The 26,579-nt window shown below is 47.3% G+C and overlaps 1 protein-coding gene across 1 annotated transcript in view; it reads left to right on the top strand.

Moving 5' to 3' along the window:
* Positions 1-21,317, top strand: part of c3h20orf27 (chromosome 3 C20orf27 homolog) — a 104,257-nt gene extending 82,940 nt beyond the window's left edge. Inside the window, exon 5 of the mRNA XM_038793203.1 lies at positions 20,842-21,317. Within this exon, the coding sequence (XP_038649131.1) occupies positions 20,842-20,942 (101 nt within the window). The 3' untranslated portion in view covers positions 20,943-21,317. The remainder of the gene's footprint in view (positions 1-20,841) is intronic.
* The last annotated feature ends 5,262 nt before the right edge of the window (positions 21,318-26,579 follow it).

The raw sequence follows: 26,579 nt of genomic DNA, 5'->3' as shown, positions 1-26,579 counted from the left end.
GAACACTCTGGGCTGGATTCTGCGCCCCGCCACGCCACTTTTCAGCCTCGACCCGCCGGCGGGATTCTCCGTTACGCCGGCCGGTAAATGGGGTTTTCCATTGTGGGGCAACCCCACGCCGTCGGGAAACCCCCGGGCTGCCGGCAAAACTGAGAATCCCGCCCTCTGTTCCTCAGGTGTCTGAAGACTGCACTGTCCCATTGGAGTCGATGCTGGATTTCTTCATTATGTCTGCTCGCACCGAGAGTAGGCTCTTCGAGGCTAGGGAAATGATCCACCATGTCTAAGGGCTTGCTGTGGATCTTGATGGTTGGGCTGACGATACAGCACGGGGCTGAGGGGGCGGTAATTGCGGGCCAGCGCTGAGGCAGTAGCCTGTGGGCCAGGGAGGAGGGGCAGCAGCCTTGACAGACTGAAGGGGTTCCCAATTGTAGTCGGATCGTGATGTCTCATCTTCACCATTGGACTGAACAAAGGTGGACACCAGCTCCATCACTCAAGTGGCAGGTAATCTCCTTCAACATGCTTTGGACTTTCAATAGATATGATTTGAATCTCTGCCTCTTCCTTTGCTGTGTTTTCTCTTCTTTTATCTTTCTCTTTTCTGATCTTTTCTCCTCTTCTTTGTCTTTCGCACCCATCCCTCTCTCTGATCTCTCTGATCTCTCTCTCTCTCTCTCTCTCTCTCTCTCTCACTCTCTTGCCCACCCTTTTTTCGATCTTTTTGTCTTTCGCTCCCTCTCTCTCCTGCCCCTTTTTCTCTCGTTCTTTCTCTCCCCTCTCTCGCCCACCCCTTTTCTCTGAATCCTTTTTTTTCCTCCCACCTGTTGCCAGCCCTGATTCTGAGGAATAATCGTGGTCACTTTGAGGAGATAAAATTACTATCTAGCTGGAGGTTTATAAAATCCCAATTTGGACATTGTGTAACCATGGAGACCTGATTCCAGTCATTCCTGTTACCCTTGTCAACCAGGGCGGTATACTGGCCGAGGGCCCTTCACCTGGACTTTCCAAATAAAGCAGATACTGATCTTGTCACTTGAGAGAAAGATGACTATCTCGCCTGATTAATGATGTATTACATTTTCTGTCCCAAGAGATTACCAGCTGCAAGGTTAACACGATGAACATTAAGTATCTGTACAGCTCGTTTGTTAACAATGAAAGTGCAGAATAATTGACTTCAGGCACAATACAGCAGTTGTCAAATAATCACAATTTTCAGAATTGCTTCACCTCCTCCTACATGTAGGGAGGCCGTCAGATCTTGTAGCCATCTTTTAATATTTCCTTACAATTTCAAAATTTGCAGAAGACTCTGAATGTGGAAGTATTGCGAACTTAGATTCCAAGAGGACATATGCAGGCTGGACGAAAACCCGATGGGTGGAATCTAGTGCAGAGAAGTGTAAAGTGATACATTTTGGTAGGAAAAATGAGGAAAGGCAACGTAAGATAAAGGGTCTAATTCTACTGGGGTGCAGGAGCAGAGAGATCCAGGGCTGGATGTGGACAAATCGTGAATGGTGGCAGGACATATTGAGAAAGTGCGTAAAAAGGCAAATGGGGTCTTGGGCTTTATTAATTGAATCGGAGGGTGCAAAAGCAAGGACGTTCTGATGGATCTTTCTAAAACACTGGTTCAACCTCACTTTAGAGAGGATATGAAGGCTTTAGGGAGGGTGAGGAAAGATTCACGAGAATAGTTCCTGGGATGAAGAACGTCCATTCCGTGGATAGGTTGGAAAAGGTGGGATTGTTCCCCTTGGAGTAGAGAACGTATAAAGAAGATTTGATCAGAGGCCCTTAAGATTATGAGGGGGCGTAGCGGTAGCACAGTTGTTTCACAGCTCCAGGGTCCCCGATTTGATTCCCGGCTTGGTTCACTGTCTGCACGTTCTCCCCGTGCCTGCGTGGGTTTCCTCCAGGTGCTCCGGTTTCTTCCTACAGTCCAAAGATGTGCGGGTTAGGTGGATTGGCCGTGCTAGATTGGCCGTGCTAAATTGTCCTTGATGTCCAAAAAAAGGTTTGGTGATGTTGCTGGGTCACAGGGATAGGGTGGAGGTATGGGCTTGAGTGGGGTGCTGTTTCCAAGGATCGTAGACTCGATGGGCCGAAAGGCCTCCTCCTGCACTGTAAATTCTATGATTAAGGGATAGCAAGAAACTGTTCCCATTGGTGGCAGGATCGACAACCAGGGGCAGGATTCTCCCATCCCGCGGCAGAGTGCCAACGTCGTCGTGAACGATGTCGCGTTTTACGACGGCATGAACGGGCCGCTGCCAGGTGTAATTCTGGCCCTACAGGGGGCCAGCATGGCGCTGCAGCGGTTCATGCCGCTCCAGCTGCCAATCCCGACGTGAACTATGCACTGCTTGATCCGCGCATGTTCGGTGTCGCCATCGCCAAAGCGCACATGCGCATGCGGGGTGGCCTCCTTCAACACGCCAGCCCCGACGCAACATGGCGCACGACTACAGCGGCCAGTGGATTCGGATATAAGGAGACAGGAGCAACAGCGATATGAGGAAACCCGTACTGACAAAACCAGGTGTGAGGATCTGGAATACAATCTCTGAGTAGTGTGGTGGCGGCAGACTCCATTGTGGCTCACCAGCCTCCGTACGCAAAGCATAATCTCTGCCAATTTCGCCTCCTCCAGTGCGATGCCACCACCAAACACATCTTCCCTCTGTCAGCATTCCTCAGAGACCGTTCCCTCCAGGATTGTCTAGTCCAGTCCTCCACCACACCCAACACCTCTCCCATCGCCCATGGCACCTCCCATGCAATCGCAGAAGGTGTAACACCTGCACCTTTATCTCTTCGATGCTAAACATCGCAGGCCCAAAACATTTGTTCCAGGTTAAGCAGCGTTTCACTTGCACCTCTTTCAATTTGGTTTACTGCATTCACTTCACCCAATATGGTCTCCTCTATATCGGAGAGACCAAACGTAGACTGGGTGATCGCATTGCTCAGCACCTTCGATCTATGCGCATTCAGGACCCTGACCATTCCGTTTCCTTGCCATTTTAACAAAAAACCCTGCTCCCATGCCCACATGTCTGTCCTTGGCCTGCTGCAGTGTTCCAGTGAAGCTCAACGCAAACTGGAGGAACAACATCTCATCTTCCGGTTAGGCACCCTACAGCCTTCCAGCCTGAACATCGAATTCAACAACTTCAGATGATCAGCCCTACCTCGGCCCCTTTTGTTTTCATTCCATTTCATTTTAACTGTCTTCTACCTTTTATTTCTTTCTTTATATATATATTTATATATTTTTCCCCTATCTTATTCCCCTTTCCTTACCTTTTCTCCCCAAATTGATGTGCAGAGAGATCTGGGACTTCAGGTCCATTGTACCCTGAAGGCGGCAACGCAGGTTGATAGAGTGGTCAAGAAGGCATACAGCATGCTTGCCTGCATCGGACGGGGTATTGAGTACAAGAGTTGGCAGGTCATGTTGCAGTTGAATAGGACTTTGGTTCGGTCACATTTGGAATACTGCGTGCAGTTCTGGTCGCCACATTACCAGAAGGATGTGGATGCCTTGGAGAGGGTGCAGAGGAGGTTCACCAGGATGTTGCCTGGTATGGAGGGTGCTAGCTATGAAGAAAGGTTGAGTAGATTAGGATTGTTTTCGTTGGAAAGACGGAGGTTGAGGGAGGACCTGATTAAGGTCTACAAAATTATGAGAGGTATGGACAGGGTGGATAGCAACAAGCTTTTCCCAAGAGTGGGGGTGTCAGTTACAAGGGGTCACGATTTCAAAGTGAGAGGGGGAAAGTTTAAGGAAGATGTGCATGGAAAGTTTTTTACGCAGAGGGTGGTGGGTGCCTGGAATGCTTTACCAGCGGAGGTGGTAAAGGCGGGCACGATAGCATCATTTAAGAAGCATCTAGACAGGTATATGAATGGGCGGGGAACAGAGGGAAGTAGATCCTTGGAAAATAGGAGACAGGTTTAGATAAAGGATCTGGATCGGCGCAGGCTGGGAGGGCCGGAGGGCCTGTTCCTGTGCTGTAATTTTCTTTGTTCTTTGTTCTTTGCTTCCCCTTCCCCCCTCCTTTTCTCATTTTACCTCTCTCCCACCCATGTCTCTCCTCCCCCCACATCTACATCTGTGACAGCTTCCCCTCTACTTTTAGTTTCTCTGCTGTCTGGCTTTTCACACCTTTTATTCTCTCTGGAGACTGCCTTCAGTACTCTTTTCCCTTGGTTTCTGAGGCTATGATGTGGAGATGCTGGTGTTGGACTGAGATGGGGACAGTAAGAAGTCTTACACCAGGTTAAAGTCCAGCAGGTTTGTTAGTAATCACTAGCTTTCGGAGTGCAGCTCCTTCCTGAGGTGAGTCTTCTGAGGGAGGAGCAGTGCCCGAAAGCTAGTGATTCCAATCAAACCTGTTGGACTTTAACCTGGTATTGGAAGACTTCTTTCTGTGGTTATGACTCATCTTTCATTCCCTCACCTTAAATATCACCTCGTACGCTGCAGGAAAGGATGTCCCAAAGCGTGGTACATTGGCGAGACCATGCAGACACTGCGACAACGAATGAACGGGCATCGTGCGACTATCACCAGGCAGGAATGTTCCCTTCCAGTCGGGGAACATTTCAGCAGTCAAGGGCATTCAGCCTCTGATCTCCGGGTAAGCGTTCTCCAAGGCGGTCTTCAGGACACGCGACAACGCAGAATTGCCGAACAAAAACTTATAGCTAAGTTCCGCACGCATGAGTGCGGCCTCAACCGGGATCTTGGATTCATGTCGCATTACATCCACCCCCCCACCATCTGGCCTGGACTTGCAAATTCCTACCAACTGTCCTGGCTTGAGACAATTCACACCTCTTTAACCTGGGATCACCCCCTATCTCTGGATCTGTAAAGATTTGATTACCCGCAAATGCTCGCATTCCAAGCATTGTCTGGCATCTCTGACTTTGTCTATACATGGTTCTGGAACATACCTCTCCATTCACCTGAGGAAGGAGCAGTTCTCCGTAAGCTCGTGTTTGAAACAAACCTGTTGGACTTTAACCTGGTGTTGTAAGACTTCTTACTTAAATATCTCCCACTTTCTATTCCTTTTAGCTTTGACAAAGGGCCATTTGGACTCAACGTTAGCTCTTTTCTGTCCTTACAGATGCTGCCAGATGTGCTGAGATTTTCCAGCATTTCTCTTTTGGTTTCAGATTACAGCACCCGCAGTAATTTGCTTTTATACCATTCAATAATCTGTTTGTAATTTCAACCCCACATTCCTGCCCCCAATAACGTTCCACCCCGTTGGTAATCAAGAATCTCATAGTCACACAGTACCGAAACGGGCTCTTCGACCCACCATGTCTATGCTGACCATCCAATACCAATCTATACTGATCCCATTTACCAGCACTTGGTCCACTGCCTAATATGCCGTTGTAATTTGCTCTTCCAGATATTTCTTAAATATGGTGAGAGTGCCTGCCTCCACCACCCTTTCAGGCAGCGTGTTCCATATTTCCTTCACCCTCTGGGTGAAAGAATATTTCCTCCGGTCTCCTCCAAACCACTTACTCCTCACCTTAAACCTATGTCGTCTGGTCCTCTGCCATGGAGAAAAGATTCTCACGATCTACCCTATCTATGTCTCACATTATTTTGTGAACCTCTATCAGATTCCCCCACCCCCAGCCTCCTCTGGGGGCTGTTTTAGCACAGGGCCGAATTGCTGGCTTTGAAAGCAGACCAAGACAGGCCAGCAGCCCGGTTCAATTCCCGTAACAGCCTCCCCGAACAGGTGCCGGAATGTGGCGACGAGGGGCTTTTCACAGTAACTTCATTTGAAGCCTACTTGTGACAATAAGCGATTTTCATTCATTTCATTTCATTCCAGGGAAAACAACCCAGCCTATCCAGTCGCTCCTCCAAAGCTGAAACTTTCCATCCCAGGTGACATCCTGGTGAATCCCCTCTGCACCTCCTCCAGTGCAAGCATATCCTTCTGATGGTGTGACGACCAGAACTGCACACAATATTCCATCTGTGGCCTCATCAAGTTGTACCAAGACCTTCCTGCTCCTACATTCTATGCCCTGGCTAATGAAGGTGATCATTCTGTTTGCCTCCTTCACCATCCCATCTACCTGTGTTGCCGCCTTCAGGGATCTGTGGACCTGTACACGAAGTTCCCTAAGTTCTTCAATGCTCCCTCGGGTTCATTGTGTATATCCTTACCCTTATTAGACCTCCCAAAGTGCACTACCTCACACTTATCAGGATTAAATTTCATCTGCCATTGCTCTGGCCTGCTGGAATGGAAATGGAAATCGCTTAATGTCACGAGTCGGCTTCAAATGAAATTACTGTGAAAAGCCCCTAGTCGCCACATTCCGGCGCCTGTTCGGGGAGGCTGTTACAGGAATCGAACCGTGCTGCTGGCCTGCTTGGTCTGCTTTCATAGCCAGCGATTTAGCCCTGTGCTAAACTGCCCCTTAGGTAGAAACAAAGAAAATAGAAGCAGGAGGAGGCCATTCAGCCCTCCGAGCCTGCTCCGCCATTCATTATGATCATGACTGATCATCATGTTCAATACCCAGCTTTCTGTCCATCTCAAGACACCGTCTGTAATCCCATGCGCTTTAACTTTACATAATAATCTGCTATGCGAGACCCTGTCGATAGCCTTCTGAAATTACCAACTGATCAATAACAGTCTGTATCCTAAGACTATCCTCTGTAGCCTAAGACTATCCTTCTTACAGATCCATAAAGGACAAAAGTGTGATTAGGGAGAAGGTAGGGCCTCTTAAGGATAAACAAGATCATCTATGTGCAGACCAACAAGGGATGGAAAAGGTCATAAATGAATATTTCTCGTCAGTATTTACTGTTGAGAAAGGCACGAATGTTAGGGAAATAAAAAGTGATGTCTTGAGGAGTGTAGATATTAAAGCGGATAAATCCCCGGGACCAGATGAAATGTATCCCAGGACATTGTGGGAGGTTAGGGAGGAAATTACCGGCCTTCCAGCTGAGATATTTGAATCATCGACAGCCACAGGAGAGGTGCCTGAAGATTGAAGGTAGCAAATGTTGTGTCCTTAAGAAAGGCTGTAGGGATAAGCCCGGGAACTACAGATCAGTGAGCCTTACTTCTGTAGTGGATAAATTGTTAGAAGGTATTCGGAGGGACAGGATCTACAGGCATTTAGAAAGGCAAGGGCTAATTAAGGAAAGTCAGCATGGCTTTGTAAGGGGAAAGTCACGTCTCACAAATTTGATTCCGTTTTTTGAAGGGGTAACCAAAAGGTAGAAGAGGGCAATGCGGTCGATGTTCGCTACATGGACTTTAGCAAGACCTTTGCCAGGGTACCGCATGGTAGGTTATTGCAAAACGTTAAATCTCTCAGACTCCAGGGCGAGGTAGCCAATTGGATACAAAATTGGCTTGGCGACCGAAGACAAAGGGTGGTTGTGGAGGCCTGTGACCAGCAGTGTGCCTCTGGGATCAGTGCGAATGTGCAGACTCCACACATATATAGTGACCCAAGCCGGGAATCAAACCTGGGACCGTGGAGCTGTGAAGCAACAGTGCTAACCAATGTGCTACCGTACCGTGGATAAATGTGAGATGATGCATTTTGTTAGGTGAAACCAGGGCAGGACCTACTCCGTTAATGGTCGGGAATTGGAGTGTTACAGAACAGATCTCAGGGTACAGGTTCATAGCTTCTTGAAGGTGGAGTCGCAGGTGGACAGCGTGGTGAAGAAGGCGGTCACCCTATTATAGAAGGATATCGTTAAACTAGAAAGAGGGCAGAAGAGATTTACGAGGATGCTACCAGGGCGCGAAGGTCTGAGTAATAGAGACTGGATGGGCTGGGACTTTTTTCCCTGGAGCGTTGGAGGCTTAGGGGTGATCTTATAGAGGTCTATAAAATAATGAGGAGCATCTTAAGGTAGATAGTCAACATCTTTTCCCAAAGGTAGAGGAGTCTAGAACTAGAGTGCGTAGGTTGAAGATGAGCGGGGAGAGATACAAAAGAGACCAGAGGGGAAATTTCTTCATCACAGAGGATAGTGAGTATCTGGAATGGGCTGCCAGAGGCGGTGGTAGAGGCGGGTATGATTTGTGTTTTAAAAAGTAGGTAGACAGTTACATGGGGAGGGTGGGTGTAGAGGGATATGGGCCAAATGCGGGCAAGTGGGACTAGCTTAGTGATAGAAACTGGGCGGCATGGACAAACTGGGCCGAAGGGCCTGTTTCCATGCTGTAAACATCTATGACTCTATGATCAACAATTTTTGTGTCCATTCACATCCGTCTAGTTCTGTTTTAAATATAATCAAATATATTCAAAGTATACTCTGCTTCCACTGCCTTTTGAGGAAGAGAGTTCCAAAGAATCACTACCTTCTGAGAGAAAAAGGTTATCCTTATCTCCGTCTTGAATGAGGGACTCCTTATTTTAGACAGTGACCCCCTAGTTCTGGATTCTCTGACAAGAGGAAACATCTGCTCCGCATCCACCCTGTCAATACCCCTCAGAATCTTAAAGGTTTCAATCAAGTCGCCTCTTAGTCTTCTAAACTCTAGGCAATAATAACCTTCTAAACTCTAGGCAATAATAACCTTCTAAACTCTAGGGGACACAAACCTAACCTCTCCAACCTTCCCTCATAACATAATCCCATCCATCTATTCCTGGTATTACTCTAGTAAACCTTCTCTGAATTGCTTCTCATGCATTTACATCTTCCGTTAAATGACGACAGCAATATTTAAGTTTAGGTTCGACAAGTAAATAGGAAAGCAAATGGAATGTTGGCCTGCATGGAAAAGGGGATAAAATATAAGAGTTGGAAAGTCCTGCTGCAACTGAACAGGGTATTGGTAAGACTGCACCTGGAGTACTCTGATAAAAGCAAATGACTGTGGATGCTGGAAACTGAAACAAAAACAAAAGATTCTGGACCATCTCAGACGGGCTGACAGAATCTGCTGAGAGACAGAGAGAGAGAATGGAGGTGAAGTTTCGAGTCTGGATGACTCATTGTCAAAGTTGGTGAGAATTGTGTACAGGTTCAATAATCTCCCTCAAGGAGCGACTTGTAGCAGTTCAGAGAACGTCCATTAGGTTGATTGTTAGGATGAGAGTTTGTCGATGAGGAAAGGCTGGGCTTACGCTTGTAAGAGTTTAGGAGAATTAGAGGTGATTTTATTGAAACATAAGGGGCGGAATTCTCCGCTGGTGGTCAAAATCGTGGAGGCCATCGTGAACTTGGACGAGGTTCACGACGGCCTCGGGGCCCGCTCCCCGCACCTAATTCACCCCCACCCGGAGGGGCTAGGAGCAGGCCTCCGTCTTTCCCGGCCGCGACCTTGTCGCGCCGGAAATGACGCGCAAAATGGCGCATTTGTGAGGTCATCCGCGCATGCGCTGGTTGCCGGTTCCAACCCGCACATGTGCGGATGACTTCATCGCGCAGACGGCGTGAACCGCGCATGCGCGGTGGCCGTCTTTCTCCTCAGCCGCCCGCAAGACTTGGCGGCTTGATCTTGCCGGGCTGCGGAGGGGAAAGATTGCGTCCGTTTTGGACGCTGGCCTGACGATCGGTGGGCACCGATCGCAGGCCTGTCCCCTACCGAGCACAGTCGTGGTGCTCCCGTGCCAATCGGGCCCCTAGATGCCCCAAACGGGCATCTGGTGCCCGTTTCACGAATGCAGCGACCAGGCGTGGTTGCTGGCGTGGTGAAACGGGCGTGAAGGGCCGGCCGCACGGCCCATCAGGCTCGGAGAATCGCTGTTCGCCGTCAAAATCGGCGAGCGCCGATTGTTCCGAGCGGGGGGAGGGGGAGAATCGCTAGGGGCGCCAGGGGGGTGTAAAAAATGTCCGGAGGCCCTCCCGTGATTCTCCCACGCCGCGTGGGGAGCGGAGAATTCCGCCCAAGATCCTGAGGGGGAGGCTTGATGAGATGGATGCAGACAGGTTGTTTCCCCTTGTGGGGGAGTCTAGAACGAGGGGGGGGAATGACAGTTTCAATATAAGGGGGTCTCCCATTTAAGGTAGAGACGAGGTGAAATTTCTCTCCCAGCGTTATCAACCTTTGGAATTCCATTCCACAGAGAGCATTGGAGGCTGGACCATTGAAATTCAGGACTGAGCTAAATTTGAGATTGACACCGTGTGGAGTTTGCACACTCTCCCCATGTCTGCGTGGGTCTCGCCCTCATAACCCCAAAAAGATGGCAGGGTGGATGAATTGACCACGCTAAATTGCCCCTTAATTGGGGTGGGGGGGGGGAAGAATTGGGTTCTGTAAATTTATTTTTTTAAATTGAGATTGATAAGGGAGCAGAAAAGTGGAATTAATCCTACAATCCGATCAGCGTGATCCTATTGAATAGAGGTGCAGACTCCATTGCCGAATGGCCGAATCCTTCTGCTATTTTGTTTAGGTTCTTGCATGTACCCGAGACCTCTGGTTAGTCTGTGTGAAGATTTGTTTCCTGATCTTGTCCTTTACCACCTTGGCTCCCAGTCCCACAGCACTGTGATTTAAACAGAGACAGTACTGGTGATGAACCTTTCCAGGAAGCAAAGGATTTTTGATGTAGCGATTTGACTATTTTTCCATTTGGTGTCACATTGATGGATGTGTTGGGAACCAATGATGGGGGTGTGAGTCGCGTGGTTAAACCTCCGGGAGTGCATTCAACAGGGAGTTGGCAGACCCTAACTCTCCACACTCCTCTTCAGGAAACGCCGCAAACTGTTTAATGTCCCACCCCCCACTCCCCCCGAGCCTTTGGAGAAAGATGCTCACCGTTAAGGGTAAACAAACACCAAAGGAAATGTGATCTACAAGCATCTTGGGTGTGAATTGATGCAAGAATAGCATGTGGAGGTGTGGGAGAATCTTGGCGCCCATGCTGGAACATTCACTCTAACAGCTTGCAGTGACACCTGCTGGAATCGATGGGAAAGCACTCCCAAATAGCTGCCTTCCAGCATTGCACTCCTTCCTCTCTCACTCACTACCCTAGTTTTCTGCTAACAGCCCACCCCACCTTCACCCCTTTGCGCAAAGTCCAGACTGGCTGAAGTGTGGTTCAATGCATTATTTTGCCTGAAAGCATCTGTTTACGGTTCTGTTTCTCCCTTTACTGCTCCTCCACTGAGACACCGTGCAGGCACCGTAGGGCACCCTATACCTTTGGTGTTCCTCCAATCAGCCCAAGCAACAAAGCCGAGGCCGTACTGGTTGCCCGTCCTCGGTCATTCCAGGGACGTTTAAGGGTCAACCACAAAAGGTGGGACCAGAACCCCACACACGGGTGGTAGGTTCTTCTCCCCGAAGGACATTTGGGGCAGCACGGTAGCACAGTGGTTAGCACAGTTGCTTCACCACTCCAGGGTCCCAAGTTCGTGTTTGGGTTACTGTCTGTGCACTGCACGTTCTCCCCGTGTCTGCGTGGGTTTCCTCCGGGTGCTCCGGTTTCCTCCCACAGTCCAAAGATGTGCAGGTTAGGTGGATTGGCTTTGCTAAATTGCCCTTGGTGACCAAAAAAGGTCAGGTGGGGTTATGGGAATAGGGTGGGGGTGTGGGCTTTGGTATGGTGCTGTTTCCAAGGGCCGGTGCAGACTCGATGGGCCGAATGGCCTCTTTCTGCACAGTAGATTCGTTGATTTGAGGATCAGTTGGGCTCTGTGCCAGTGATGATGATGCTCCATGCGCAATCCTTCTTTCACCCTTCTCCATCTCCCTTTATCAGCGGATCCCTCTGCTCCTTTCTCCCTTGCTATTTACCCCAGCCATTCCCTGTGACGGTGAGTTCCACATTCTCACCATGTTTTACTCCAAGACTTTTCTCCTGAATGTCAAATTGGATTTGTTAGCGGCCATCTTGTATTTATGGACTGATCCGGAAGTGGAAACTATCAAACCCGTTCACAACGTTAAAGATTTCCATCAGGCCGTTTCTCAGACTCTCCTTTGTGTGAGAGAAACGAAGCCCAGGGTTTCCCAATAGTCAGACCCTCTTTCTTCAGTGCATTTTATGTCAATTTTTGAAATATGGACCATGATCTAGGTGCGGAGCAATCCGGTTTCAATAAATTTAACATAACGGGCGTATTCTCATATGCCGCGCCATATGGGAGAATCGGCGTTCGTGCCATTGTTTCCTGCGGCGCCGGTCTGACGGCGGTGGTGGTTCTCCGAGGAGCGGAGAATCGGCGCCATTTGCGTCGACGCCTTTGGCCCAGCGCGGTTGAGGGCTGCTGTCCGCGGCCGGGCCGCCGATTCTCCAGCCTTGATGGGCCGCGCAGAAACGCAGAGACCCACCGGCGGCGTTCACACCTGCTCGCAGCCGGCAGGAACTCTGCAACTCTGCGCATAGGGTCGGGGCGTGGCCTGTGAGGGGGGGGGGGGGTGGGTGGTGGAAGAGGCGCTCCTTCACCGGGGGGAGGGGGGGGGGGGGGGCTCCGATGGGTTCTGGCCCGCAATCGGGACCCACCGATCGGCGGGCCGGCCTCTCCAGCCCCTGCCCTATTTTATTACGTGGCTGGCCCCTGAACCCCCGCGCCATGTTGCGTCAGGGCTGGCGCGTTGAAGAAGTCCGCTGCGCATTCGCGGGTTGGCGCCGCCCCCTGTGCACGCCAGGAAGTGAGGCTGGAGCGGCGTGAACTGCTCCAGCACCGTGTTGGCCCCCTGGCGCCCAATATCTTTGCTTTTCAGTTCTATTCCACTAGAAATGTTTCTCCATGCTTTGTATTTTTTATGGCTTTGCCACTTTTAATGATTTGTAAATGAAGGCTTCACATTTACTTCCAAGCTTCTGGGGGAAAAGCAGCTTTCATCATCATATCACAGAATTTACAGTGCAGAAGGAGGACATTCAGCCCATCAAGCCTGCACCGGCCCTTGGAAAGAGCTTTCAAATTCTCAAAGGGGAGGGAGCGTGAACTATCCTTCATCAGAAACCTCCAAATGCACGGCCAGGAGGGTTTCCATATTGCACTGGTTAGGAATGCTCAGATATGGTTGACAGCTCTTCCATCTGGGGGCAGTTCATCCAGGCGAAGCCCAGGCTTCTGAAGTGAGGGCCTTGAAGAACAAACTGAAGGAGACGTCTGAAGCCAACAAAGGCTATTTATTGGGAAAGTTTAACCATGTGAATGTGAAAGGAGTAACCTAAAAAAATAAGCAATGGGTGAAGTTTTCCGGCCAATCCTGCCAGTCGGAAAGAATCCCTACAATGGAGATGGAGGCCATTCGGCCCATTGATTCTGCACCGACCCTCAAAGAACACTCTAGCCTGGTCCGCTCCCCTGTCCTATTCCCGCAACCCCATCCTAATCTTTGGATTCTAGACAACCTTAGCACGGTCAATCCACCTAACCTGCACATCTTTGGACTGTAGGAGGAAACGGAGCACCCAGGGGAAACCCACACACACACGGGGAGAATGTGCAAACTCCACACAGTCACCCAAGACCAGAATTGATACCGAGTCCTAGCGCTGTGAGTCAGTAGTGCCACATTGCCACCCACCCCACCGACGGCTGAGGGTGTAAACAACAAGAAAATCCACAGAGGATCGGCAGCTAATGGCGGGCTGTCTTCATGACTACAAACCAAGTAGCCGGGGTTGGGTTGTGGGAATGGGGTTGGTGGTGGTGGGGGGAGTTTAAAATTTTTTTGGGCAGTGAAAATTTAAGTTGCTTGGAAGAATGATTGCTATAAAGCTGTGAAAATGATTATGATTTGGTTAGTTCATTAACTAGATGTGATGCTGAAATGGTGCAAACTTTTCAGACTATAAAATGTTGGGGCAGGAATTTCCCCATCTTGGGCGGGACGGTCCACTCGGTGTTATGGTGCCCCCCCCCCCCGCCCCACACACACACACACACACGATCGGCACACACCAAATCTCCCAGAACCCCCCTACCTTGCCCCTTTTCAAAGGGCTCGGGACTTAGTCCCAGGCAGAGCACTGCAGTACCTCTTCTGGCCACTAGGCTGCTGTGCCTGGCCAGGTTGATCAACAAAGGGCGGAAGAAGTCCCGTCCACTGCCAATCAACGCTCAAGTGAACGGGTTAAATGGCAGTGGGAGTTAAGAGGGTCAGCAGCTGCGCCTTGGGTGCCGACTGTGCGACGGCAAGCACTGATCGCGCGCCATCCTCAAACTTTTGCACTTAGACCATAAGACCATAAGACATAGGAGTGGAAGTAAGGCCATTCGGCCCATCGAGTCCACTCCACCATTCAATCATGGTTGATTTCAACTCCATTTACCCGCTCTCTCCCCATAGCCCTTAATTCCTCGAGAAATCAAGAATTTATCAATTTCTGTCTTAAAGACACTCAATGTCCCGGCCTCCACCGCCCTCTGTGGCAATGAATTCCACAGACCTACCACTCTCTGGCTGAAGAAATTTCTCCTCATCTCTGTTCTAAAGTGACTCCCTTTTATTCTAAGGCTGTGCCCCCGCGTCCTAGTCTCCCCTGCTAATGGAAACAACTTCCCTACGTCCATCCTATCCAAGCCATTCATTATCTTGTACGTTTCTATTAGATCTCCCCTCAACCTCCTAAACTCCAATGAATATAATCCCACGATCCTCAGACGTTCATCGTATGTTAGGCCTACCATTCCTGGGATCATCCGTGTGAATCTCCGCTGGACCCGCTCCAGTGCCAGTATGTCCTTCCTGAGGTATGGAGCCCAAAATTGCTCACAGTATTCTAAATGGGGCCTAACTAGTGCTTTATAAAGCCTCAGAAGTACATCCCTGCTTTTATATTCCAAGCCTCTTGAGATAAATGACAACATTACATTTGCTTTCTTAATTACGGACTCAACCTGCAAGTTTACCTTTAGAGAATCCTGGACTAGGACTCCCAAGTCCCTTTGCACTTTAGCATTATGAATTTTGTCACCGTTTAGAAAATAGTCCATGCCTCTATTCTTTTTTCCAAAGTGCAAGACCTCACACTTGCCCACGTTGAATTTCATCAGCCACTTCTTGGACCATTCTCCTAAACTGTCTAAATCTTTCTGCAGCCTCCCCACCTCCTCAATACTACCTGCCCCTCCACCTATCTTTGTATCATCGGCAAACTTGGCCAGAATGCCCCCAGTCCCGTCATCTAGATCGTTAATATATAAAGAAAACAGCTGTGGCCCCAACACTGAACCCTGCGGGACACCACTTGTCACCGGTTGCCATTCCGAAAAAGAACCTTTTATCCCAACTCTCTGCCTTCTGTCTGACAGCCAATCGTCAATCCATGTTAGTACCTTGCCTCGAATACCATGGGCCCTTATTTTACTCAGCAGCCTCCTGTGAGGCACCTTGTCAAAGGCCTTTTGGAAGTCAAGATAGATAACATCCATTGGCTCTCCTTGGTCTAACCTATTTGTTATCTCTTCAAAGAACTCTAACAGGTTTGTCAGGCACGACCTCCCCTTACTAAATCCATGCTGACTTGTCCTAATCCGACCCTGCACTTCCAAGAATTTAGAAATCTCATCCTTAACGATGGATTCTAGAATTTTGCCAACAACCGAGGTTAGGCTAATTGGCCTATAATTTTCCATCTTTTTTCTTGTTCCCTTCTTGAACAGGGGGGTTACAACAGCGATTTTCCAATCCTCTGGGACTTTCCCTGATTCCAGTGACTTTTGAAAGATCATAACTAACGCCTCCACTATTTCTTCAGCTATCTCCTTTAGAACTCTAGGATGTAGCCCATCTGGGCCCGGAGATTTATCAATTTTCAGACCTTTTAGTTTCTCTAGCACCTTCTCCTTTGTGATGGCAACCATATTCAACTCTGCCCCCTGACTTTCCTGAATTGTTGGGATATTACTCATGTCTTCTACTGTGAAGACTGACGCAAAGTACTTATTAAGTTCCTCAGCTATTTCCTTGTCTCCCATCACTAGATTACCAGCGTCATTTTGGAGCGGCCCAATGTCTACTTTTGCCTCCCGTTTGTTTTTAATGTATTTAAAGAAACTTTTACTATCATTCCTAATGTTACTGGCTAGCCTACCTTCATATTTGATCCTCTCCTTCCTTATTTCTCTCTTTGTTATCCTCTGTTTGTTTTTGTAGCCTTCCCAATCTTCTGACTTCCCACTACTCTTTGCCACATTATAGGCTCTCTCTTTTGCCTTGATGCATTCCCTGACTTCCTTTGTCAGCCATGGCTGCCTAATCCTCCCTCTGATAACCTTTCTTTTCTTTGGGATGAACCTCTGTACTGTGTCCTCAATTACTCCCAGAAACTCCTGCCATTGCTGTTCTACTGTCTTTCCCACTAGGCTCTGCTTCCAGTCGATTTTCGTCAGTTCCTCCCTCATGCGCCTGTAATTACCTTTATTTAACTGTAAAACCTTTACATCTGATTCTACCTTCTTTCTTTCAAATTGCAGACTGAATTCTACCATATTATGATCACTGCTTCCTAAGTGTTCCCTTACTTTAAGGTCTTTTATCAATTCTGGCTCATTACATAACACTAAGTCCAGAATAGCCTGTTCCCTCGTGGGCTCCATCACAAGCTGTTCCAAAAAGCCATCCTGTAAACATTCAATGAATTCCCTTTCTTTGGGTCCACTGGCAACATTATTTACCCAGTCCACCTGCATATTGAAGTCCCCCATGATCACTGTGACCTTGCCTTTCTGACATGCCCTTTCTATTTCGTGGTGCATTTTGTGCCCCTGGTCCTGACCACTGTCAGGAGGCCTGTACATAACTCCCATTATGGTTTTTTTGCCTTTGTGGTTCCTCAACTCTACCCACACAGACTCCACATCGTCTGACCCTATGTCGTTTAGTGCTATTGATTTAATTTCATTTCTAATTAACAAGGCAACCCCGCCCCCTCTACCCACCTCTCTGTCTTTTCGATAGGTTGTAAATCCCTGGATGTTTAACTGCCAGTCCTGAACCCCCTGCAACCACGTCTCTGTGATGCCTACCACATCATACCTGCCAGTCACAATCTGGGCCACAAGCTCATCTACCTTGTTCCGTACACTGCGGGCATTTAAATATAGCACCTTTAATTCCCTATTGACTGTCCGTTTTTGTTTTCTTAGCGTGGTGGACCTTGGTTTACTGAGCCTTTCCATACACTGTGTCATATTTTGTGAGATGGGGACTATCGTAACCTCTCCTGAGCTCTGTCTTTTCGTGATTTTTTGTAATCCTAAGCAGCTACGCTTCCCACTGATTCCTTCACCTCTTGGTTCCCTGACTTTCCCTTCCCCCCCCAATCTCTTGATGTTGAATTTTCCATTTGTCGACCTAAAATGCAAAAATCGTGAGTTTAAAAAATGATATGGATGGGAAGAACATGCATATCACCAGAGGTATGTGTTAGATTATGGATGTACATGAATATGTTTTGCAATGTGGCCAACCTACTTCAGTATCACCACCACCAAATTAATTTGCCACGTTTTGAAGTGTTTAAAAAGTCAATGCCTGGCATTTTCTACATGTTCATCTCTTGATTGCATAGAATGTGGCAATACATCATCTGGTATACTGGTGGTGTAATGGCATTGTTACTGGACTGGCGATCCCGAGATTCAGGGTGATGTGCTGGGTGCCCATGCATTACAGCAGGCTTATTTTAGAACTGAAGTGAAATTTCACCATTTGCTGTGGTGGGATTTGAACCCAGGTCCCCAAGGCTTTAACCTAGGTGTCGGGCTTACTAGCCCAGTGATAAACCACTGTGCCTCTGCCTCCCCCTGATAGGGGCTGGTTTAGCACACTGGGCTAAATCTCTGGCTTTTAAAGCAGACCAAGGCAGGCCAGCAGCACGGTTCAATTCCTGTACCAGCCCCCCCCCCCCCCCCGAACAGGTGCTGGAATGTGGCGATTAGGGGCCTTTCACAGTAACTTCATTGAAGCCTACTCGTGACAATAAGCAATTTTCATTTTTTCATTTACATAGTGAAATTCAACTTCAATCTGGAATCAAAAGTCTAATGATGACCATGAAACCATTATCGATTGTCTTAAAAACCCTTCTGGCTCACTGATCTGGCGTCCTTGCCTGGTCTGGCCGACACATGACTCCAGACCCACAGCAATGTGGTTGACTCTTAAATGCCCTCTGAAATGGCCCAGCAACCGGCTCATTTCATGGAGATGGAGAACAAATGTTGGGCCAGCCAGAGATGTCACATCCCATGAATGAATTTTAAAAATATATATATTGTACCCGTCTCACTGGAGGGTACTGCAGCATCGTGGTTGTGCTACTGCACGAGTAACTCAAGAGGCCTGAATTAATGATTCCAGTCTCACCACAGATAATTTAAGTTAAATTACTTAGTCTAGAGTAAAAAGCTAGCATTAGTAACAGTGACCAAAAAGCCACTGATTGACATAAACACTAATCTGGGAAAGTCACACTGGGAAAGGTTTGTGAAGCACAGGCCTGACTAATGACAGCCACATCCTGTGAAGTGAATTCCTTTGGAGGCTGTGTTATCAGCGGGTCATCAGCTTTCATTTCAAAGCATAAAACCTTATTTTGATGTACATGCTCTTGTTGCCTTTGAGGAGACAGCGATTGGTTTGTGTTTCTCTCTTTAATGCCAAATACTGAAGGCCATCTAACCATGTCATCCTGGATCAATGTTTTTAGTTTTTAAGATTATAAACGTTATTGCTGAAGGAAGTGACATGTCGAATCTTTTCGTCTCGCACTCATCAGAACACTTGGCAAGGATGCCGATATGAGGGGAAACAGCCATTGCTGACTCATTCCTCAGGGTAATATGCATTAACCAATCAGGATCAAACATCCTGGTTCAAATTTCAAACAATGCTTGGCAGTTAACTGGCAGTCACCTGGTGCATTCTCTATTGTAACCCCTCCACCAATCAGAATCTCCAACCAATCAGCACTTTCTCCTCATACAGCGTAAATTGTTATTTTCCCCTTATATCGGTATTCTTGCAACGTGTCCTAATGAGTGAAAGACAAAAACAGCTTCAGCATGTCTCTTTCTTCAACAATACTCCAGTTCTGTATTACCAAACGACTAGGGGATGACTCTTTCCTTCGATATTAGTGTTGTTCTTGTCTCAGTCTCAGCCATTCCTCTGTGACAAATCACCCCAGGCTCATCAAAACTCCCCATGGAGGGGCAGCATGATGGCGCAGTGGTTAGCACCGCGGCCTCATGGCGCCGAGGTCCTAGATTGGATCCTGGCCTTGGGTCACTGTCCATGTGGAGTTTGCACATTCTCCCTGTGTGTTGTGTGTGTGTGGTTTCACCCCCACAACCCAAAGATGTGCAGGGTAGGTGCATTGGTCGCGCGGTAAATTGCCCCTTAATTGGGGAAAAAAGAATTGGATGCTCTAAATTTAAATTAAAAAAAAACTCCCCATGGAGGAACACCCTGCTCGCATCTCTTAATGACCGTTTTCAGTTGATAATTCCTCACTGGGCTATGGGGCGATGGACAGCAGCAAGATTCCGAAGGATGACATTTTTATATAGCATCTTTCATGACCTCTGGACGTTCCAAAAGTGTTTTCAAGCCAAGTCCATTCAAGTGTAACCAGTGTTCTAATGTAAAGTGAGACAGCCAAGGCAGCCAGATGACTGGCTAATCTGTCCTAGTGACGCACGGTGAAGGATAGGTGTCCGCTGAGACATGGCTGAACTTCTCCATTTCTCAAATAATGCCCAAAGAGCTGTTACATTGAACAGATTTTGTGAGGTTGCCCTCAGACTGTGTGCTCACGTAGTCGGAGTGGGAGTTGAAAACATGACCTGCTTTCGCAGTTTATCTGATGATTGACAGAGCAAAAATGTTCCAAATATGCGGGAGCAAGAAAATCCCGGCTCTGCCCACTCTGCAGCGCCAAGGGAGTGTGGCACAGTCACAGAATAGGTGCCGCCTTTCAGGTCAAAAGTAAAAACCGAGACCCAGTCTGTCCTCGAAGGAGGATGCACAAAATCCTCCTGTTGCTGTTCCTAAGAATAATAGGAAAATTCTCAATGTAGGTACTGATTGGACTGGCACATTTCCCACATTATAACAGTGGCGACACCAGTACATAATTGGCGGCACAGTTCTATGGGAACATGTTGGGGTTGTTAGAGGTGGGACAGAATCTTAAGCCTGTCTTTCAAGGAGCCAGCAGTAACACAATGGGCAGGAAGGTCTTTGTCTGCACTGGAAGCATGTCTGCTACTTATTTGAAAAGGGCAGCGTGCAGGCTCACGGCGTCAGCTAGTTCCATATTGTCAAAGCACGGTAGCACAAGTGGCTAGCACTGTGGCTTCACAGCACCAAGGTCCCAGGTTCGATTCCCCGCTGGGTCACTATCTGTGTGGAGTCTGCACGTTCTCCCCGTGTCTGCGTAGGTTTCCTCCGGGTACTCCGGTTTCCTCCCACAAGTCCAAAGACGTGCAGGTGAGGTGGATTGGCCATGCTAAATTGCCCTTAGTGACCAAAAAGGTTAGGAGGGGTTATTGGGATACGGGGATAGGGTGGAAGTGAGGGCCTAAGTGGGTCGGTGCAGACACAATGGGCCAAATGGACTCCTTCTGCACTGTAAATTCTATGTTCATGAACAGTTTATTCAAATAATAATCTTTATTATTGTAAAAAGTAGGCTTACATTAACACTGCAATGAAGTTACTGTGAAAATCCCCCAGCCGCCACACTCTGCTGCCTGTTCGGGTACATTGAGGGAGAATTCTGAATGTCCAATTCACCTAACAAGCATGTAGTTCGGGACTTGGATACCCATGGAACCTACCATTCCTGTCTTTTTTCTTTGTGTTTCAGACCGGCTCCATGGAACCCCCATGCTGTTGGAAGGCGTCAAGTGCATAGGCACAGAACCAGAGTATGACTCCGAGCAAAGTGACTGGCAGGGATTTGACTAGCAGACACCAGGGCACTGTGCTCCTTGCAACGACGAAGCCACGCCGTGTTACCGCACAATGCTGTGCGCGCTAAGCTGTGAATTAACTTGCAAAGTTTAACTATAACCGAAGATTGATCTATCTCGCTCTCCCTCTTTATTTTGGTACTTCAGTATTCTGCTTGTAAATGTAATGCCCCTTTGGGAGTTCCGTTTAAAAAGTGTGACGGAAACTTCAGCAACTGTCGAGCCTTTCGAAACTCTGAGTGGGGACTGTCTGCGTTGCCATACATGGAATGAAACTGGGGATATGTGCATTAAATGTACAGTGGAGTACAATGCAGATTGTGTTTATTTTGTCATATTGGAGAAATAAATAAATGAAATCCATTCTTAATGAGCTTGTGATTATTTTAACTTCCCACCCCTCTCAGAATGTCTTTAGTCGCGAGATGTGTGTGTGGTGAATGTAATATAGATGTAGATATGTTAAATAACGCTGTCTTTGTATGCGCAGTAGCGCTATCCTACCACTAGGGGGAGGAGCGCTGGGAGCACTCAGGAACTTGTACTGGGCTCCACCCTTGGCTCCGCCCACGACTCCTCCTCCTAGTGCAGCTGTATAAATACCCTTGTCCAGAGTCAGCCTGAGTTCACTACGAGTTCATCGACAGGTAACAGGCTGGCTCTGAAGTAAGTCGATTAAAGCCTAGATTCACATCGGAAACACGTGTCTGGTGAATTGATGGTTCCATCAGTGTGTGTCTCAGGCAAGGCGAGCATTTATCGCCCACCGGCAGGTTTTGTCCTTGACGAGTGGTGAGCTGCCGCTTTGGATACAATTGAACGGCTTGCTAGGCCATTTCAGAGGGCAGACCTGTTGTTTTGGGCCTTGAAGCATAAATGAGACCAGACCAGGTAAGGACAGCAGATTTCCTTTCCTAAGGGGTATTATTCAGCCAGATGGGATTTTCCAACGGTCTAGTCGCTTTATATTCACGGGTACTGGTACTAGATTTTTAGTCAGAATTTTTATTTAATTAACTGAACTTCCTCAGATGCTGTGTAGGGTTGGAACTCATGTCTCTGGATCATTTGTGCAGGCCTCTGGATGGCCAATTCAGTAAAATAACTATTCTGCTACTGTGCCCTGTTAAAAGAAATGGAGAATTTAATTTAAAGTTCTTGTGCAGCTTTAACAACTTTGGACAATGAGAGAAACAAATTGCAATTCGCAAACAGAAGCATAAGTCGCAAAGTTTCAACACCGTTACAGTTCAAACTTTCTCATCTTTATCATAGCCGCCAACTTTTGGGAACATTGGTGTTTACAACAATTCATCTTTTCAACTACTGTTTGGCCATTTTTCAATTTCCCCATCATTAGCCCAGTGTTAATATCAACAACCCTTTTTGAATCAGGCTTTCATTCTTCACACGATCACAGAATTGTTATGGTGCAGTCGGGAGAATTCGGAATGTCCAATTCACCTAACAAGCATGACTTGTGGGAGTGTTGTATTTTATATTTTCCCCGCGTCTTGACTGTGGTAGAGAAATTCAAACAGCATTCATTAGGTAAGCAAAACTGAACTTTATTTCCGAATTTGAACTGACTGCTAGCAGTATATGGCTGATACTTGGAGTCGGAAAGCAGTCAATTACAAACTGCTGAGTCCGCCCCAAGTCTGCGATCGTACAGAAAAGAAGGCGATTCTTATACATTATAGGATCAAGATAACATGAATACAGCTTGGTCAGGAATTTGTTTGAAAGTAAAACATAAGTAATAATCGTTACAATGGCGTCACCTTGCTGACCTTTAGGGGACTTGAGTTTCATATCATTATCTTGTCTTTGTTTTAAGAAAGGGAAGAAGTTGTTTACATACAGGAAGAGACAGTTGTTCAGCTTGTTATGTATTGAGACTACTTCTAGTTCCAAGCCTTATCTAGACTCTCAGGACATGCTGTCTATGTGTATTCTGAATCTGTGTCTTAGGTTAAATTCAATTGTACCAAGAAGACTTGACTAGTTTTCCCATCATGCCATTATTTGCTTCACACAATACCACACTCCCCCCTTTTGTCATATCATGACAACCAGCTAAATAGGTATATCCATGATTCGTTTGAAAATGCATTTACACAAGCAGGAAAGCAATCCTATCCCTAGTAGCATTAGTAGCAGTAGAATAAAGGCCTTAAAGATCCAGTCAAATAATCCATGACCCAACCACCCGAGCCAACCCAGCGGGTTATAGTCGTGAAATTCACTGCCAATTTCCTGAATTTGAGCAGCCTGTTTCTTAATATGGTCGGCCAGGTTAGTGATATTTTCAGAGCCATCTGGAATGTAAGTACAGCACTCTTGGCCTATGATAGCGCACGTTCCTCCCTGCGAGGCTAACAGATAATCCAAAGCCAGTCGATTTTATAATGCCACGGTCCGGACAGTCACTAGCTCAGCTGAGACTGCGGCCAGTGCCTGTCCAGTGTCCCTGGCTTCTGTTGCCGTTACGTTTGCCAGATGTTCCAATGCTGAGGCCATGTAGATCAGTTCGTTTATGCTTTGCCCGTTCCGCTTTAGAAATTGTTCTTTTTGCTCGCGAGGGGGAGTGCTTAAGGGTGGGTAGGTGGCGCATTTGGGGTATGACATATCCCAAAAAGCAGGATCCTGTCCAATCAATGGGGAGCCACGGATATGCTTTAGTGCCGCATATGAAATAGGTTCCATTGTAGGCTGTAAAATCATCAGCTGATGTCATCCAGGGGATTGGGGATGTCTGTCCCCATAAACTGTTAGAGGTTATATTCCGTACCCTGGACCAATCACAGTTAAACATGCCCTTGTTGGAAATGCCTGGTACCGGTCTTTGCCAGTCAATTGTTAGGTTGCACCTACTTTGCCCCATTAACTTTCCTTTCCCTACTTTATTAAAACATATGGAACCTTGGACGTTATATGAGTGGACAGTGAGGGAGGGTGGAGTCAGGGCATGATTATAGTTAGGTTGATATGAAGCTGAAAATTTAGTCATGTCATAGCCAGCAGACTTCCATATTTTCATATTCCCCCTATCTTATGCCTGTTTGATTTTGTCGTAAAATCCATTCAACTGTCTCTGCGGTACAAAAGGGGAGAGATTGGAGAGGGATTCCTTCCCTTGAATGGACAGGGATGTGGGTGCAAACCCAACACTTGCTAATATTCAATTTTTCGGCGTAAAGATATGACATATGTAAATAGGTATTGGAAGGCAGGTCTCGTTTAGTTCGTTTTTTTTACTACCGAGTGGCCATCAAGGCTAAGTAGTCCAGAAAGTCCAAAAATTATACTGAAGATCTTCATCCCGTGTTCTCGTCTGGGTTGGAGACAATCTTCTTGCAATCGGATAGATGTATCTAACTTGAACGTCCTTCAAGTTTGACCGAAGTTGGCGTCGTCAGTAGTACGAGGAATGGTCCGCTCCAGCGTTGTCCTAGTTTCTTTCTGTCCCAGTTTTTTTACCAACCCGAGGTCTCCGGATTTGACCACTGGATATCGAGGGACGGCTGTCCCTGTTGGTACTGGGAGATGTGCCTGTTTTACCTGTGAGTGAAGAAACTTCAAAGAAAGTGTTAATTGCTTCAAATAGTTCTGCATTTGTTCCCCCATCACATGGAGGTCTACTCCCTCTAGGGCTTTCCATGGGCATCCCAGGGAGTCCTCATTGGCCGACCATAGACTATCTCTGCAGCTGACAGTCCGGTCCGCGAATGGGGAGTCACTTGCATGTGAAACAGTGCCAAGGGTTATACTTTTAGCCAATTTAACCCAGTTTCTTCAGTTAATTTAGATAATTTTTCTTTTAAAGTCCCGTTGGCTCTTTCCACAATTCCTGCTGCCTGCGGGTGATACGCGCAGTGCAGTTGCTGTTTAATTGCAAGTGCTTTGCACAATTCAGTATTGATTTGAGCTATAAAATGCGGTCCATTATCTGAGCTCACCATTTTGGGTACCCCAAAACGAGGAATGACTTCTGTTAACAACAACTTCACTACTGTATGTGCCGTACAATTAGTGGTGGGGAAGGCTTCAATCCATTTACTAAACACATCGATTATTACTAAACAATATTTATAGCACTGTGCTTTTGGCAATTCAATAAAATCAAGCTGTATACAAGCAAAAGGATCATCTGGCAAGGGAGTGGTTCCCGGAGGGCATTTAATACCTTTACCCTTATTATGTTTCATGCAAATGACGCATCGATCCAGCCGCGTTTGTGCTGCTGTATTCAAATCTGGGTGCCACCAAGTTTTTAGGAGTAGCTGTACCACTCCCTCCTTACCAAGATGGGTACAAGAATGCAAATAATTAACAAGTAACGGCAATAAAGAATTCGGAATACAAACTTGACCAACTGGAGTCAGCCAGAGGTCTCGTGTCAAGGAGTGCGAACACCTCATTGACTTCCATAGTGTTCACTCAGAATCAGAGGCGTCCCTCTGCAAACTTTGAACTTCAGCTATCTCTGGCATGCCCTTCGTCGGTAATGCAGGTACCTGGTTTAGAGCCTGATTAGCCCACTGGGAACAATTAAAGAGGTTGATGAAGCTGCAGTTTTAGCAGCTGAATCAGCACGGGCATTTCCTAATTGAACAGGAGTGTCACCCTTTGTGTGCGCAACCCATTTAATAACTGCCAATTGACGGGGAAGCTGAATAGCATCGAGGAGATTTTTAACCCAAAGTGCATTTTGAATGGGAGTTCCCACAGAGGTGAGAAAACCTCGCTGTTGCCTGAGGCGGCCGAAATCATGGGGTCATGCCAAGGGCATATCTAGAATCAGTGTAAACATTAGTACTTTTGTCTGTGGCCAAAATACATGCTCGAGTAAGGGCGAATAGCTCGGCTTTTTGTGCAGAGACAGGGGTCTGGAAGGCTGCTGCTTCCTGCACGTCAGTGTCAGTTACCGCAGCATATCCCGACTGTGGGACGGGAAATGGGGAAATGGAAGAACTGCCATCAACATAAAAAATCAGATCTGAATTATCAATAGGCCTGCCTGTTAAATCCGGGCGAGGTGCGGTAAGGAAGTGATTCCGAAGTAAACAATCGTGTGGTGGTTAAGGTTATCGGGGGGCTGTTCGAGGAACACAGCTGGATTTAAGGTTGAACAATAATGAAACGAGAGGTAGGGGTTTTGCAATAGTGAAACCTCATAGCGGCTCAATCACGCTTGAGTCAGATGCTGGGTTTGCTGAGACGTTAGGAGAGCCACGATAGTGTGAAGTATGCACTTGTACTGGTTGGTGAAGGGTTAGATTAGAGGCTGCCTGTGCTAACAAATGGACAGCAGTAAGAATTTGGGTGAAAAGGTCTGTCATACATAGGTCGTGTGCTGGGGCGATAGCCAGGGCATTTTTCAGAGTAATAAAAGATAGCTTTGCTGAATCAGGTAGATCAAACTTAAGAGGAGCATTTTGAAAGGAGTACGGAGTTAATTCTTTAGTATGTACAGTAACATTCGGAATCCATTGTCTGCAAAAGTTCACTAATCCTAAAAAGGCTGGCACCTGCTTGGGCAATGTAGGAAATGGGGTCTGCAGTACAGGAGTAATGCGTTCTTGAGTAAGGGAGCGATCAGTAGCACTTATTAGGACATCCAAAAATT

Source organism: Scyliorhinus canicula, chromosome 3 (genome assembly GCF_902713615.1).
Source record: "Scyliorhinus canicula chromosome 3, sScyCan1.1, whole genome shotgun sequence".
NCBI classification, from domain to species: domain Eukaryota; kingdom Metazoa; phylum Chordata; class Chondrichthyes; order Carcharhiniformes; family Scyliorhinidae; genus Scyliorhinus; species Scyliorhinus canicula.
Note: the sequence above shows the minus strand (reverse complement) of the source record. Positions and strands in the feature narration are given on the sequence as shown.